Here is a 17,541-nt window from a genome sequence, read left to right as displayed (position 1 = left end):
GTCTGCAGGCCGACGCTCTATCCACTGAGCCAAACCAGTCAGGGTAATTGACTCCATCTTAAAGCGCTTCCCAATGTTCAGGTTTACATTCTGTCACAATCCACACTTCAAATTCATTCATTATCACTCTCACACCCAGAAGAGCCAATTTTTTTTTTTAGTTTTGTAAATGTATTTTTTTATTGTTTAAAGTATTACATATAGCAGTACATATATCTCCTGTATTCCCCTCCCCATTGGCCTTCCCCCAGCCTCCCCTCGCCCCTGTCACATGCCCTCATCCCACCCCCACCCCCAGTGTCTTGTGTCCATTGGTTGTGCTTCTATACGTGCATATAAACACAAATATTAATACTGGAAAAATTATTACGTACTGATGGTCTGAAGATGACGTTAGATTTCTTCAGCCTTCCACCCAGGAAATACCATCTGGAAAACATGACAGATGTCTTAGTGGGAGCTCTGTAAATTTTGCCAGCCAGCATTACTGCACCGGTCCAGTATGTCCCTGAGGCCAGAGGAAAATTGCCACAGGGGGTTTATCCAAGGGGACAAGGGCTCTCTTCCTGAAATGTCCATTCAGAGGCCTAGAATTTAAAGTTAGAAGCAGCCTAGTGCCCTTGCCTTGTTTAAGCCACCTTATACCCCCAGAAACAACATCCTGGGGAGTAATGAACCCCTGTGCCCTATGTGACTTACTCTCCTCTGCTACTCCATTTCTCTTCCTCTAAGGGTCACCTTACATGTTCTTTTTGGCCCTGACTGGTTTGGCTCAGTGGATGTAGCGTCGGCCTGTGGACTGAGGGGTCCCGGACCTTTCAGTCCGAAGACTGACGCTCTATCCACTGAGCCAAACCGGTTTTGGTGAGTCCTCCTATTTTTAACAGCCAAGGACTGACTGGAATAACCCCAGTGGCTTTGAGGATGGGAGTCTCCTGAGAGAACGTGGGGAGATCTGAAAAATACAGCAGTTAAAATCCATTACGATTTGTAAATAGGGTTGCATGAACCTCCTCTTAGCTGTCTTCAAGTATTTCTATGTGGAGAGGTGGTGGAGACATAAAGATATAAATTAGACATATAAGTTAGGCAGTTTCATAGCTCAGTCATTTAGTTCATGAGAACCTTTCCCCTATTAAGCATCTACTCTTCTGAAAACAAGGAAAACAAATAGTGAAGAAAATAATTTGTTTTCTCACGAATGGCATTGGGAGGAAGTAGACAATAAACAGATACGTCGCAGGTCCAGTGTGAACAAAAAAGTGACCACATGCTAAACCTGACAGGCCCAGGGGAGGTGCCTGGCAGGCCTTACAAACTCAGAGACCTAAAGTCACCACACGGTTACCAGTGGGAGTGGGTATCCACCCGGGGAAGTGGGCGTCCCCTTCCCCACTGGGTGCTTGGAGTGGGGTCCTTACACTGTCTGGGGAAAAGGAAATGTCTGAGACGCACACGGGAGGAAGAGTGATTGACATCCCTGGGTTTGCAAAGTCCCGTTTCCCTCCATCCAGGCCTGGGAGATGTGCAGCTGGGGACTCAGCAGAGCCTGAAGCAGAGCCAGTGTCCAGAGCTTGCTTTCCATGGTGGAGCTGGGTCCTGCGTAACATCAGGCTAGTTGCAGTCCATTAGTCCATCGTGTGTGGGGTCCACATGACCTTGGCCTGTGTGGGCAAATGCAGGAGCATGAGAGTTCCGCAGGCCAGGAGCGTGGGCCTAGCAAGAGAGAGAACTCCTTTGTTTGGGAGGTCAGTGTCTCAGATCCCCTCACACATGCAGTGGCCACACCTGTTGTAACCAGTGACCCGTTCCCAGGTGTTCCTGACAGTGGAGTGCTATAGGGAGCCATGATAGGGGTAAGCCTCGGACTGAACTGCTGGCAAAGCCGCAAACAAGTCCCAGCTTGGAGGGCACAGCCCTCTAAGCATAATTAAGCTTGATCTTGTGACTGCTCCCTAGGTCTTTCCTGGGAAGCTAACAGCTGTGGGAGGGGCAGCAAGTGCTGCCAAAACAAGTGAAACTCACAACAACATTGTAAATTACCTTTTTTCCCCCCCGCTGACTATAAAATAAAGCATCAGCTGTGCAGTCTGGATCTGTTCTGTGGCCTCAGCCAGACACAGAAGATCCACCTAGACCCAGCTTATTCTCTTTGTCTGTCTTTTCTACATCCTTCGACGGCCCTCCCTCAGGCTCTCCGAACCCTTGGCTGTGCTGGTGCAGCCCAGAGTACCTTCCCTGTTTCACGGAGACTTGACTGGGCATGCACGGACTCTTCCCCTGTCCAGTCCCTTCCCCCTGCCGTCTGCGGGGAATAGCCCTGGGGAGTGTTAAATTGCCATTTTCTGGCAAAGCTGCACACAAGACATGCCTATAAAAATGTGGCCTTTCCGCTGAAACCGGTTTGGCTCAGTGGATAGAGCATCGGTCTGCGGACTGAAGGTCCCAGGTTCGATTCTGGTCAAGGGCATGTACATTGGTTGCAGGCACGTCCCCAGTGGGGGATGTGCAGGAGGCAGCTGGTCAATGTTTCTCTCTCATTGACGTTTCTAACTCTCTATCCCTTTCCCTTCCTCTCTGTAAAAAATCAATAAAATAGATTTTTTTAAAAAAATGTGGCTTCTCTTTGCTCCTTGCCAGTTATTTGTACCTGGGTTTATTACAGCGGTATCACTGATGCAAAAAAGCAGCGGACCATTTGATGGATGAGAACAGAAAACCCCAAACCCAAAACACAACCTGAGAATTTAATGCACAGTACAGGGACATTTTAATCTCAGCGAGAAAAGGTGGTTTGTGACAGGTGAATAGCCCTTTTTTTTTTTAACAAAAAGTTCTTAAAAGTTAACACTATGCTCCAAAATAAATCTTGGATTGATTAAACATTTATTTGGGGGAAATAAAAAGTAAGTGTAAGCCCTGACCGGTTTGGCTCAGTGGATAGATCATCGGCCGGCGGACTCAAGGGTCCCAGGTTCGATTCCAGTCAAGGGCATTTACATTGGTTGTGGGCACATCCCCAGTAGGAGGTGTGCAGGAGGCAGCTGATCGATGTTTCTAACTCTCTCTCCCTCTTCCTTCCTCTCTGTAAAAAATCAATAAAATATATATTTTTAAAAAGTAAGTGTAAGAGGTGGGCCAAAGGGGAGAGTAAGAGGCACGTGGAAAGCGGTTTTATTTCCTCTGGAGAACAGGCACTGTTTCCCACCAATTTGCACTTGCAGACACCTATTGCCACGATCTCTGAAGCCGTGAAAACATCCTTCTGTTCTTGCATCGGGCACATCCCCTGGAGCTTGGCTGGGGCACAGAGGGATGAGGAAGAGAAATAAACTGAGTCACAAGGAGATTTAGAGATGTTTTTAAGGGGAGTTTTCTGGAGCACCAGACCTTGAGCATGTTGAAGTTCCACACCACCCTAGCCCTGGTCTTAGGCAAAGACTGCTTTTTCACGGGGCTGAGTAACCTTTGTAAGCGTCTGGAAACACTTAGCCAACTCCCAGGGAGGTTTGAACAGAACCCACCCGTGCCCACAGGCAGTTCCTGAGATTTGAGAGGCTTGGGCCTTGGCCAGGGGCTCTGGCTGCCCTTGACCACAAGGTTCTGTGCACAGGGGCAGTGATGTCAGAGGCTGTTGCCTGGTTACCAGGATTATGAGCTGGGAGTTGCTAAACTTCCAAACTGCCAAACTGCCCTGCTTCAGTGTGTGGCATGAGGTGGTTGGCTAGACAGCTAGTTTTGGGCTCAGATAGCGCAAAAAGTGAAGGGAGGTAGGCTTCTCTGAAGCCTAGACTCCTGCCATGAAGAAGTTGTTTTCTTTTTGGAAGATGGCCAGCGTGGCAGCCGAGGACTCCCCTGCCAGCGGGAAGAAGGTCTACCCTGCCAGCATGGCAGCCAAGGACTCCCCTGCCAGCGGGAAGCAGGTCTTCCCTGCCAGCCTGGCAGCCGAGGACTCCCCTGCCAGCGGGAAGCAGGTCTGCCCTACCAGCGTGGCAGCCGAGGACTCCCCTGCCAGTGGGGCCAAGGTCTGCCCTACCAGCGTGGCAGCCGAGGACTCCCCTGCCAGCGGGGCCAAGGTCTGCCCAACCAGCGTGGCAGCCAAGGACTCTACCAACGGGGCCGAGGTCTGCCCTACCAGCGTGGCAGCCGAGGACTCCCCTGGGGGCGGGGCCAAGGTCTGCCCTGCCATCAGGGCGATGGCCACGCTTGCCAGGGGGAAGAAGATCTGCCGTACCAGAGGGGCCAAGGTCTGCCCTGCCAGCTCGGACACGGTCTCCCGTGCCAGCGGGGCAATGGTCACCCCTACCAGCGGGAAGAAGGTCCGCCGTACCAGGGGGGCCAAGGTCTACCCTGCCAGTGTGGCAGCCGAGGACTCCACTGGCAGCGGGGTCCAGTTCTTCCCTACCAGTGTGGCAGCCAAGGACACCCCTATGAGCGAGGGGTACAGTATCTTGAGACGCAGAAAGCCCTGCTTTCTAGACGAAAATCTGTTTGAGATCCACAGAGCTGCCAGAGATGACAACCAGTGGAGAATGGAGCTAATCCTCCTTCTAGGGATAAGTGACGTGGATAAAAGAGATAAGATAAGCAGGTAATAGGTACTGCAAGGCTGGGGGACAGGGGTCCACAGGGAGGAGGCGGGTGGAGCTGGGAGAGGCATGCCCTTGCCTGGGCTCAGCAGCTGGAGATCAGCCCTCCTGTCAGCCAGGACGCTGGGCTGACTTCCCTTCCAGGGCCCCGCAGCACCTCCCTGGTGGACACCTGACCTGGGGTCTAGCGCTCAGACCAACTTTATAAGCAACAAAAACAAAAACATAAAGACCCACTCATAATTCCTCTTACAGAACACTTTACTGGCAACTTTTAAGTGATTTAACTGCATGTCAATAATTGAAGTTGGTCATATACAGCATTTTATATTTGATGTATACATTTTTATACCATAGCTAGTAGCCCGTTGCAGGAAGATTCCTGCAATAGGGCTTCCTGCTGTGCTCTCCCCGGCCCCGCCTGCTTCCCTTTCTTCTCCGTCACCCTGCTTGCTTGCTTCTCCGCAGCTTCGCTCCCTTCTGCAGGCTTGGCTTCTTTCTACACTGTCTTGATATGCAAATTAACCACCATCTTGGTTAGATTAATTTGCATATTTGTCCCAATTGGCTGGTTGGCATGGCGAAGGTGCGGTCAATTTGCATATTACTATTTTATTAGGTAGGATGTTGCATACTATAGAAAATTGCATAATGAGAGCAATAATTCCCATAATGGATCAACTTCTAGGCCAAAGTTCTTTGGATAAAATCCAATAACCACTTTATATCAATGTATGCCTATGTTCTTTATTAAAAATATTTTATTGATTTCAGAGAGGAAGAGAGAGAGAGAGAAATATCAATGATGAGAGTGAATCATTGATTGGCTGCCTCCTGCATGCCCTCACCACCTCCCTACTAGGGATTGCGCCTGCAACCCGAGCATATGCCCTTGACCAAAATGGAACCTGGAACCTTCACTGCCCAGACTGATGCCCTGTCCATTTAGCTAAACCAGCCAGGGCTATTTATACTTTTTTTTAAAAAAATGATTATAAACACTTCAAAAGAAAGATTTCTAGAGGTTGATTGAGCAATCTAAAAAAATTCAAATCCTCTGTATGTCAGAAATTAATATTAGCAGGGTAAAAGAAGAAGTACTAGCAAAATATTTGCAATGTATGTGTATCAGAGAGAAAAAAGTCTCCATTTTACCCAGAAATTTTTGAAATCAACAAGAAAAAACTAATTTGAAAGTGGACACGTACATTTGCATATGTACAAGTGACCAGTGGACAGAGGAAAAGTATTTAGTGTCCTTGGTAGGAAAAAGAATTTAAGTTAAAAGAGGAAAATAATATTTTCCACCCACATGGTCTGTGAAGATGACCCGTGATTATCCTCATACTGCTGCTTAAAGTTTAAGTTGCTTCTGACTTTTGCCATAGGCAATTTGGTGCTGAGTACCACATTAAAAATATATTTATATTCTCTATACCCATCAGTTCTACTTATACTAAAATATCCCTATGAAATAGACAAATTACATAGTTTATTTTATTCAGCACTGCTTAAAATAGCAATATAATAAGTAGAAAAAGGTCAGTTTGGTTACACATACACACAAACGGGCTATGATCGTAGCCCAAAGTAGGTACAAAATGTGATAAAATTTATTTCTGAGTATTTGTATTAAAAATGAGCATTTCTTTAAAAAATCCGATTTCTGCAATGACCCTGTACCAAAATTCTAGTAAGTATTACTTTGAATGAAATAATCCTGGGGAAGAGCAATAATATGAATCCTGCACTGATCAAATTGATTGCTCACTTCCTGTGTTTTTGGACTTAAGTTTGAAAATTTTTTTAAAAATATATTTTATTTATTTTTTACAGAGAGGAAGGGAGAGGGATAGAGAGTTAGAAACATCGATGAGAGAGAAACATCGATTAGCTGCCTCTTGCACACCCCCCACTGGGGATGTGCCCGCAACCAAGGTACATGCCGTTGACCGGAATCGAACCCGGGACCTTTCAGTCTGCAGGCCGATGCTCTATCCACTGAGCCAAACCGGTTTTGGCAAGTTTGAAAAATTTTTGAGGATTGGCATCTTCAGAAGGAAAGGGAATCTTTTTTTTTTACGTTTATTTTTATTGTTGACACTGTTACAGATGTCCCCCCTTCCCCTCCCCCCTCTTAGTGCCTTTCCACCCTGCCCCTTTCAGCCTTCACTTCACAGTTGTCTGTGTCCATGAGCTATGCAAATATGCATATTTGAGTCCCCCCACCCCCTTCCTCTGAGATCTCTCAGTCTGTTCCCTATATCCAGGGCTCTGGTCCCATTTTGGTTGTTAATTTATTTTGTTCCACATGTAAATGAGATCATAAGGTATTTGTCTTTCTCTGATTGGCTTATTTTGCTTAGCATAAGAATCTCCAGGTCCATCCATGCTGTTGCAAAGCATATGAGTTCCACATTTTTTTAAAATTTCTTTATTGATTAAGATATCACATATTTGTTCTCATCCCCCCATTCCCATCCCACACCCCTCCCCATTCATGCCCCCAACCCCCCTGTTGTCCTTAACCACTGGTTAGGCTCATATGCATGCACATAAGTCCTTTGTTTGATTTCTCCCCTATATCCCCACCCTTCCCTACCTTCCCTCTGAGGCCCGACAGTCTGATCCTTTCCTCCTTGTTTCTGGGTCTGTTCTTGTTCATCAGTCTGTGTTGTTCATCATTTCCCCTAGATGAGTGAGATCATGTGCTATTAGAAATACACTTATAAGAACCAAAAATGAGACAAGCAATAATGGTTATGCTGACAGACAAATGAATCAGTCTGTAGTGAGTTTCTTTCTGGGCCAACAGTTCTTTTGCGACCCAGTTTCAATGTCCAACAGTTCCTTATGTGCACATGTCAGCAATGATATTTCAGTTCTGGATGGTGGACAGATGGTGGTAATGCAGGTCCAACCCTCTCTGGTTTGGTCCTGGGCAACCTGCAGTGACGCACAGCTGCTGACTGCTTGTATGGCAAGGCGACGTCAGTGTCTTGAGTTCCTTCTTTTTTATAGCAGCGTAGTATTCCATTGAGCAAATTTACTACATCTCAATCTACTCATCTGCTGATGGGCACTTGTGCTGCTTTTTATCTGTGCCAGTAGAGTGTGTGCATATATCTAATTACACACATATGTATTTTATTTTATATATATTTATTACATATAATATGCAAATGATTATAGATTAATCATTTTAGTTGTGTGCTTATGACAATAAAATATCGAAAATAGCGCCCAGTATAACTCAGTTGGTTGGAGTGTTGTCTGATATACCTGTACACGGAAAGGGTGTGGGTTCATTCCAGGTCAGGACACATATCTAGGTTGTGGGTTCGATCCCTGGTCGGGGTACCTACGGGAGGGAACTTATCTCCATCACATTGATGTTTTTCTCTCTCTCACTCTCCCCCTCTCCCTCCCTCTTTCTTCTAGAATGAATTAAAAATAATTTTTATAGTTAATTTCTTTCTTTTTGTCTTGTTTTTGACAGTATGACAGATATCTCCTATTTTTTTTTCATTTTTGTCCCCCCTCAGCCCAGCCTCCACCCCCTCCCCCCACAGGCCTTTCCCATACTATTGTCTGTGTCCATGGGTCATGCATACATGTATGTATGTTCTTTGGCTAATCTCTCCCTGCTCCCCCATCCCCACCCTGAGATCTGTTATTCTGTTCCATGCATCCCATACCTCTGGACATATTTTGTTCATCAGTTTATTTTGTTCATTAGATTCCACATGTAAGTGAGATAATATAATATTTGTCTTTCTCCAACTGGATTATTTATTTAAAAAATAGAAAATAGAAGTGATTATTACTATTCCACAAGTATTATTTTAACTTGTAAAAGTTTTCTTTAAAAATATTGAACTCTCCCACTGTTTATCCATTCTTCCAATCCATTCATACATGAAACATAACCTGAATATCTATTATGTAGCAGGCATAGTCTACTCAGGACCCTTTCAGTCTATCTTTTTTTTTCAGTCTTAAAAGGTTCATGTTTGCCAATATGAGCAAAATGAGACATTAAAAATGGAAGTATTAGAATTTAATCACAGTTGAAGCTTTTTTTCTCCCGGCTTTCAAACAAAAGTATTTCTGAAGGTAGGAAATTGTAAATAATAACTATTCCCTGCCTTTTGGAAAAGTATATTAGTATCTCTATATATAAAAGCCAGGTGACCAGAAAAACAGAACAACTGGAATGACCAGTCGCTATGACGCGCACTGCGGTGGCCAACCAGCCTGATTGGCCGTGCCCCTCCCCATGGTAGACCCTAACCCCAATCAGTCCCCCCTCCACACTGATCGGGGGTGGGGGAACTGGCCAGCCAACTGCCCACGGCCCCTCCCCTTCTCCTGGCCTGGCCCAGATCAGCCCCCATCAGGGAGGGCTGGCCTGACCTCACCCATGCATGAATTCGTGCCTCGGGCCTCTAGTTAAATAATATGGATCATTGGGAACATCTATTTTTCAGACAGTCTATACCGGGTACATCTAAATATTGGACAAAATGAATCATCCTATTTATTTGAATGCTGCAGTTCCTTTGGCTTAAGTTTTCTTGAAAATCAAAGTATGAATTACTTTAAAAAATTCTTGTTTTGCTTTTTTAGTCCTCTTTCCCCCATAAGGCTTTTAAGAATGAAAATTTATTTAAATGCCAACCATTGATTAGAACTGCAAGAGCTCTAATATATACTCACCATTATGTCACTTAATGTAAGGCACCATGGATAGCATGATGCCAGCCAGTATTTTATGCATCAATAAACTTTTTAAAATGCTGTCAATAATAGTTTTAACATGTTCTGAATGAAAAATTGGATTCCAATGTCCGAGATGTTCAAGTGTGAGCAGATAAGCATTTGAGAATCATTGAAATACTGGTCTGCAGAGTAGGTATAATGATATCATTTTATTTCATTGAAATGTCTTTATAAAGTAGTAGTAACAATGACACTAACATTATCTAACAATTATTGAGCCAGTTTTTTTCTGTGCGTGCTGGGAACTCTAGTAAACACTTTGCATAGATCCTCATTTAAGTAAACTGTAGTGTCCTGGGAGATAATTCCTATTTTTATGTCCATTTTGTTGATGAGGAAATTGAGGCGCAGAAAGGCCAAGTGACAGCTCATAAGTGACAGTTAAAATAGGATCAGACCCAAGTTGAGCTGAATCCCCAGGTCATCCTCTCTCTACTCAACTAGTCTGCTCCTTCAGGAACCTGGTGAGTAAGAAGAACGAATAAATATTGTACCGTTTCCAGAAGAAAACGCAGTATTGGCTTTGAAGTCACAGGGATAAATGTTCACAGTGACATGGATGAGGTATGTTTTGAAACAGTGCCCTCTGTGTTCCTAAAGCGTCCTCTGACTCCCGTAGGACTGCCCTCCACGTGGCCTCTGCCTTTGGCCGCCCAAGGATGGTGAGACTCCTGATACAGAGAGGATGCGATATTAACCTCGGTGACGTGGAGAATAAGTCAGCTCTGATCCAGGTAGGCACTCGCCAACTGTGTCAGCATGAGGATGGGTTTGATGTCATTGCTTCGAATACAAATGGATTCACCGCATTGACCACACGTCATCGGTGAAAGAACGAGATGGGTTGGATTGAATTACTTAGGGTAAAAATCAGTTCATCTCATCGAACTAAAAGTCATGGGTGAAACTGGTGGAGTGTTTGCTTGGATTCCTAGAATTTATCATCTTATTTCTTGGCCTAATACTGACAGGCTCTATACCACCGGAATGTGGCCTGTGCAAATGCGTTGCTCGACTCTGGTGCGAATCCAAATATAGTAGACATCGACGGCAACACTGCTCTCCACCATGCTGTCCGGGGTCACAATCTAGCCATAGTGAAAAGGCTGCTGTCGCGCAACGTAGATATTGAAGCGAGAAACAAGGTATAGCTCAAGTAACCGTATTTACAAAATGTGTGAAATACATGTTTTTAGTTTAGTTACAAGCATTTAAAAAAAATATGTTTGTATTGATTGAGAGAGGAAGGAAGCGGGAGAGAGAAACATCAATGAGGAGAGAGAATGACCCACTGGCTGCCTCCTGCACATCCCCTGCTGAAGACTGAGCCCCCACATCCGGCATGTGCCCTGACCTGTCATCAACCTTGACCTCTAGGTTCATGGGTCAACACTGAGCCACACCAGCTGGGCACAAGCATTATCTTTCTCACATACATATACTGAATGGAGGAGATCAGGCCCCGTCACCATGGAAACAACTCCAAAGCCCAGTCAGGGGGCTGGGGGAATGTAGTGTCCATGGAAGGGGGCGAAGCTCTGCCTCCCAACTACCCTTCCACCCCAGAAGGAAGAGCTTCCTGTTAGTGCCTGGGATGGTGAGAAACGGGGCTGCTGAGGATGGCGGGGAGGAGGAGGCCTGGTACCCACCAAGGGGAGCTGGCTGAGTGCAGGGGGGAAGAGCAAGCCCCAGTCCACAGGCAACAAAATAATGGTAGTAGACCACGATAAGGAGCCAAGATTTCTCGGAACCCGTCCTGTACACGTTGGAAGTGAGATTTGGAGAAGGACGTTGCAGTTGATCGGTTGAAGAGGGAGTGGAGGGCGTTTTAAAGGGAAGGACAGCCAGTGACTGCACAGGGGTGAGAAGAAAGGGGCTCTTATTTTTTTTTTTAAATCCTCACCAGAGTTTATTCTTTCCCATTGATTTTAGAGAGAGTGGAGAGAGGGAGAAATAGAGAGAGAGAGAGACAGACAGACAGACAGACAGACATCTATGTGAGAGAGACACATGGATTGGTTGCCTCCCCCAAAAGCCCCCTCTGGGGTTAGGGATCCAACCTGCAACCCAGGCACGTCCCTTTGAATGGGAATCTATCTCTCAGCCCCTCTATGGGCAGCCTGACACTCCAGCCAATTGGGTAACACTGGCCAGGGCAAAAGGGGCTCCTTTTTATTTCCTTTCTGTATTATACGTGTGACTTCAGAGGATCTTTCATAATTTTTAATATTCAATTTGGATATATCGAATTTCTTACATCATACATTGTCTTTGCTGCTTTCCAGAGTGGCCTCACACCACTTGCACTTGCTAATCTTGTAAACAATGAGAAAATGGTGGAATTACTAATATCCAGAGGTGCAAACCAGGACGAGATAAAAAGGTACAATTGTTGGTTGTTTTTAAACTTTTATTTGGAGAACACACTTATGAAAGCTGGGGGCCGTACAACTGGAAGAGCTTCAATAGAAGAGGCAGGTGTCAGTTGGAACCACCCTAAGCTGCCAGAGAGATTCAAACAATGCCGCAGGAGAAGATCAGACGCCACTTTCTCTTTTGTAGTACTCTCTTCCTGTGGGGCATCTTTGTTTAGGGCAGTGATGGGCAACCTTTTGAGCTTGGTGTGTCAAACTTCGTCAAAAAACTGAGCATAACTTGGTAGTGTGTCACTTTGAGGAAAAAACATTATTTCGCGATATTTATAGTTTAAATAACATAAATGTATAATTGTTATATATAATTGTATTTAATAAACCAAAAACTAAATATTTAGTGTTGACACGCGTGTCAGAGGTTCGCTATCACTGGTTTAGGGAATGGAGGGACCCATAAGGCCTTCCCAGACTAGTAAGCACCAGCTTGCCTGAGGTTCCATAACTGAGGTCGGCCCCTCCAGGGATCTCTTTGCTGTAACAATGAAACTTTCCCAAAAGACTTGAAGGAACCTCAGGTTGCAAAATATTTTAAATTATGCCTCAGTGGAAGCCAGTCAACAGAAAGCTCTGAATCAAAAGTAGGCTATTGGTCCTTAAAATTGCTAAAGACCCATCCAGGACTCATCAGTATCCATGGGTGACCAGGAGGATTGCATCTTCCAAGCCAATTGGGGTGGACAGCGAGATTAAACATGGTTTTCATAAAGATCTGCTGGGTCACAGTTTGAGGAGGTAGAGAAGGGGTGGGTAGTAAGAGTGTAGGCCAGGTCTTGGCTTCTGTTAGTTTTCTGTGGTTGGTGTGATTCGCTGCAAAAAGAAGGGAGCATGGTATTACCTGACTGCATGAGGTCATCTATTTGTACATACATTTGGTTGCCAGTTACATAATAGCTGAGATGCCCTGAAATACACACCACAACGTAGGTACAGGTAATAACCAAAATTCATAACATTTCCTGAAAACCGCACTATTTGGATGTGAGAAACCATGAAAAGTTCACATTGGGATTTATTTGGGATTCAAAGATAGTTTCAACAAATAAAGTTTATTTTTTTCCTTTGATTTACTATTTCCTGAGCATATGTTTTTGCTCTATCCTCTCATTTAATCCTCCTAACAACCTTCTGAAATAAGGGAGTAAGATTCTTCTTTTGTAGAGGAGGACCTTGAGCCAAAGAAAAGTGACTTGTTTGGGAAGAAATAGCTGTGGGATATAGAAGTAGGAGGTGTGAGTTCAAGACATTTGTGATAATGTCAAGCTAACTCCAATTAAATCACTGAACTATACTACCCTCAAATCATGACTTGCTCTAACTTTTTTTAAATTACCTACTTCATAAAACAGTTGTATAACTTACAAATGTATGGTATAAATAAAGTTTTAATATTAGTGATGATATCATCTGAAATATTCTAAGAATTTACAATATTTGCAACTATTTTTATGTTAATATTAAGAGGGTAATATTATTTATCACCATTTTTTGTACACAGTAAGGAAGAACCAACTCCTGAAGAAAAGGTACCCCCAAAACCTGAAAGTTGCACTCCTGGTAAGATTTCTGATAGTGAATTTCCCTTGCTGGTCCATCATGCATGAAGTAAGAGTAAGGAAGTTTTGATAATGAAAGAGCAGGGAAAAATACCAAACCATGTGGAGGTTGCATGTATAGTTTTTCTTAATCTCTTTATTAATAGCATAGTATTCAGTCTGATTAACAAAGTTAATTGTAGGTAATTTAAAATCTGGGGCAATTTCCTTTAAAAAGAAGTTCATTTATTTAGTTCTGACCTCTAAAATCCCACATGAGATGTAAAAAAGAAAAAGAAAAATTAAATTAGGGTGGTGTATGTTTACTCTATATTCACAATAACAAATTGGACTTGTTCTAAAATGGATCTTTAACTTTAACTGTGAATTGATTACATTTAGTAATTGAGTACTTATTATTACATAGTGATTTTTCTCACTAAAAAGTAAATAAAACTAGGAACTCAACAATACTTTCCTGGTAGCACAAAAAAAAAAAAGGCAAACCATAAGAGTTACAACACTTAGCCATTGTGCAAGTATCCCAATGAGATTGCTTTTTTAAAGGTATCTACCCATAGTACTGAAGTCCGAAAGGCGATGCCTGTTGGGAAGCATACCACAGTTTTTATATTATACCAACAAGATCTCATTATTATCAACTTTATTCCTCAGAAGTCAAAACAGAAGGAGATATGTTGACCTCATTAATTTGATAGTTATCAGGACACTGGAATTTCTGTAGAACAAGATGCTCTGTTGCCATTGGTCAAAATATAATGATAATAAAATTTCAAATAGCCCAACCTGGGACTCAATAAATTATAATAAATGAACAAAAATGCCAGATGTGGCACCTAGTTCATTGTACAATCTGAACTGTATGAGGACACCTTGGACTTAGTAGACCTTTATCAGAGGACTTGGGTAGTTGGTTTTGCAAATGATAGGAAATACAAGTATGATATAGCATTTTGACCTTGGAGGTGCTCATAATATGGAAGAGGTGTTACTGGTTTATTTCTTTGTTTTTCTGAATAGAGTTTTCAAAGAAAATGTCAGAATTCAGTAATTCATTTTTCAGCTGAATGGTGTGCCATTTAACTTTCAGGTGTCTTTCAGGTACTAAGTGTTATTCTGATGTTGCAGAATTGAAACATTTTAAAAACAGTCATTGTCCTCTAAGGGCTTGTTAGTATCGTTGTCATTTCTGTTACTTACTATACTTTATTTAGTGCTTCCTAGGTGCCAGAGGTCTGTTTAGTATGTGTCAGACGCTTTACGTCCATGATGAGAGTTAGCGTTTCAAAAATGTGGCTGAGGCGTTGGCTGGGTTTCTCAGTTGCTAAAAGCATTGTCCCTGAGATTCCAAGGGTGTGGAGTTGATGCCTGGTCAGGTTCACACAATGAATGCATAAGTAATTGGAACAAAAAACCGGTGTTTCTCTCTCTGTCTCTGTCTCTCTATCTTTAATCAGCTTTTAAGAAGTTTAAAAAAATGGGGATGGGTTTTAAAGTAAGCATGCAAACCGCAAAGAAGTTCCCGAGGTAAAAAAGGGGCAGAAGGGAGATGTTCAGCAGTAGGAACATCTATAGAGATTTCATGTTTGGTCGCAGGAACAGCAGGGCAAGGGCTAAGATGTACACGTGAACTTGGTGGGAATTATGAGCAGTACAGTTTCAAAGGTGCAAAATGTGTGCTATGGGAATGCTTGGGAATGAGGTGAGGCCTAGCTAAGGCAGGCTATGAATGTCTTTCGTACCACAGAAAGGTCCAGATCTTATCTTCTGGGCCTTGGGAAATGTATCAGCTAGAAGGCTTTTAGCTTCAGATACCAGGTGCCCTCATTATCAGAGGCCAACATCATAGGAAGCAGGTAGTTTGATGATGATATCAGGGTTCCAGTGGTTACACCTCATTCAGCTGTGAGGTTCTCAGTGTTTATGTCTGCTTTCCTGGTCAGTAATTAGCACAGGTTCCAAAGCATCCTATTCTCACATGTCTATATGTGAATGCCAAAAGAACTGCTTTTCCTTAGACGTTTCTTTTTCCTTTTATAAATTTTATTAACAGTAAAGTAGAGTTGGCACACATTATATTACGTACTAGAGGCCCGGTGCATGAAATTCGTGCATGGTGTGAGGGGTGGGGTCCCTCAGCTCAGCCTGCTGGGATCCCTCTCACAATCCAGGACTGCTTTCTCCCAACCGCTCACCTGCCTGCCTGCATGATGGCCCCTAACCACTTCTGCCTGCCAGCCTGGTCCCCCTTAAATGCCTACCCCTGCTGGCCTGATCATCCCTAACTGCCCTCCCCTGCCAGCCTGGTTGCCACCAACTGCCCTCCCCTGCTGGCCTGGTTACCTCTAACTGCCCTCCCTTGCCAGCCTGGTTGCCCCCAACTGCCCTTTCCTATAGGCCTGGTTCCCCCCAACTGCCCTCCCCTGCAGGCCTCATCACCCCTAACTTCCCTCCCCTGCAGGCCTGGTCCCTCCCAACTGCCCTCCCCTTCTGGCCATCTTGTGGTGGCCATCTTATATCCACATGGGGGTGACCATCTTTGACCACATGGGGACAGCCATCTTGTGTGTTGGCGTGCTGGTCAATTTGCATACGACTCTTTTATTAGCTAGGATAGGTGTGCACCCACGGTGTTTTGACAATTATATACCTTACTAGAGGCCTGGTGCACAAAATTTGTGCATGGGCAGGGTACCTAGGCCTGGCCGGTGATCAGGGCCAATCCGGGTCTTCCTTCCCCCAGCTGCCAGCTGCCAGCCGGGGGTGTCCTTTGTTTCACGCCACCCCCTGGTGGTCAGCACACATCATAGTGAGCGGTTGAACTCCAGAAGAGACAATTTGCATATTAGCCTTTTATTATATAAGTTGATGTGTCTACAATGATATGTCTAGTAAGTATCTATCACTGAGCAAAGTTTTAATGATATTGACACATTCCCTTTAATGCACACGACATCTTATGCCTTATATATTTTACAATGGGAAGTTTTCACTTCTCATTCAGATTCTTTTATTTCACCTATCTCTTCAGCTACCTACCCTCTGGCAACCGTCAATTTGTTCTTGGTAGCTGTGCGGTCTGTTTCTTTTTTGTTGTTTTACATGGCATTTCTAAGTCAAACCACATGGTATTTAATTTTCTCTGTCTAATTTCACTTAGTATAAGACCCTCTTGGTCAATCCATGGTTCCATAAATGGCAAGAATTCATTGATTTTTTTTGCCCGAGGAATTTTTCATTGTGTGTGTCTGTGTGTGTGTGTGTGTGTTTATACATTCTACATTTTCTTTCTTTACTTTTCCATTGAAGGACTTCTACATTGCTTCCATATCTTGGCTATTGTAAATAATGCTGTAGTGAACATAGGGGTGCAGATATATTTTCAAATTCTTGTTCATGTTTCTGTTGGATAAATCCCCAGAAGTAGAATAGCAGTTCTACTTCCATTTTTTTTTTTTTTTTTTAGGAATGTCCTTGCTGCTTTCCACAGTTGACTGTACCAATTTACAATCAAGTGAATAGTTCACAAGGCTTTCTCTTTTCTCCACATCTTCGTCAACACTTGTTATTTATTTATATTTTGATGACAGCTATTCTGAGAGGAGTGACGTGGTACTTCCTTATGGCTTTTATTTGCATTTCCCTGGTTAGTGATGTTGAGCTAAGAGTTTCCTTAATTTAAAATAAATATGTATGTTTTTATTCACTTTAGAGTGAGACGAAAAAAAAGGGAGAGAGAGATTGACACATCAATGAGAGAGAACCATCACATCCATGGGCTGCTTCATTCAGGTTCCCTCTTGGGGATCAAGCCTGCCACCCTGGCACCTGTCTGCCCTGGAATATCAACAGCGATCTCTTGGTGCATGGGACAACAGCCTGAACCTATTAAACCACACTGCCTGGGCCTATGTGTTTTTTCTAAATAGGAAGAAACCTGAGAGGCTTGCATGTGACTTCCACTAGCATTTTATAGGCTTGGGTTAATCGCATGCGCATGCCTAAACCAGTTAATGGTAAACTAATGACTATGATGAGCTTAGTTTAATGATTTCTCTTTTTGGAGTTGGGTAGATACCACCTTATTTGTGTATATAAGGACAGTAAACATCCAAATAGTTTTGTGGGCCGAAACTGGTTTGGCTCAGTGGATAGAGCGTCGGCCTGTGGACTGAAAGGTTC

General features: G+C 43.7%; 1 protein-coding gene across 1 annotated transcript in view; it reads left to right on the top strand.

Moving 5' to 3' along the window:
• The first annotated feature begins 4,196 nt into the window (after positions 1–4,196).
• The window catches only part of LOC114229813 (POTE ankyrin domain family member B-like), a 51,154-nt gene continuing 37,809 nt past the window's right edge, over positions 4,197–17,541 (top strand). Inside the window, exons 1-5 of the mRNA XM_054713452.1 lie at positions 4,197–4,591; positions 9,991–10,105; positions 10,343–10,516; positions 11,657–11,754; positions 13,302–13,360. Coding sequence (XP_054569427.1) covers positions 4,197–4,591; positions 9,991–10,105; positions 10,343–10,516; positions 11,657–11,754; positions 13,302–13,360 — 841 coding nt within the window. The remainder of the gene's footprint in view (positions 4,592–9,990; positions 10,106–10,342; positions 10,517–11,656; positions 11,755–13,301; positions 13,361–17,541) is intronic.

Source organism: Eptesicus fuscus, unplaced genomic scaffold, assembly GCF_027574615.1.
Source record: "Eptesicus fuscus isolate TK198812 unplaced genomic scaffold, DD_ASM_mEF_20220401 scaffold_52, whole genome shotgun sequence".
NCBI classification, from domain to species: domain Eukaryota; kingdom Metazoa; phylum Chordata; class Mammalia; order Chiroptera; family Vespertilionidae; genus Eptesicus; species Eptesicus fuscus.
Note: the sequence above shows the minus strand (reverse complement) of the source record. Positions and strands in the feature narration are given on the sequence as shown.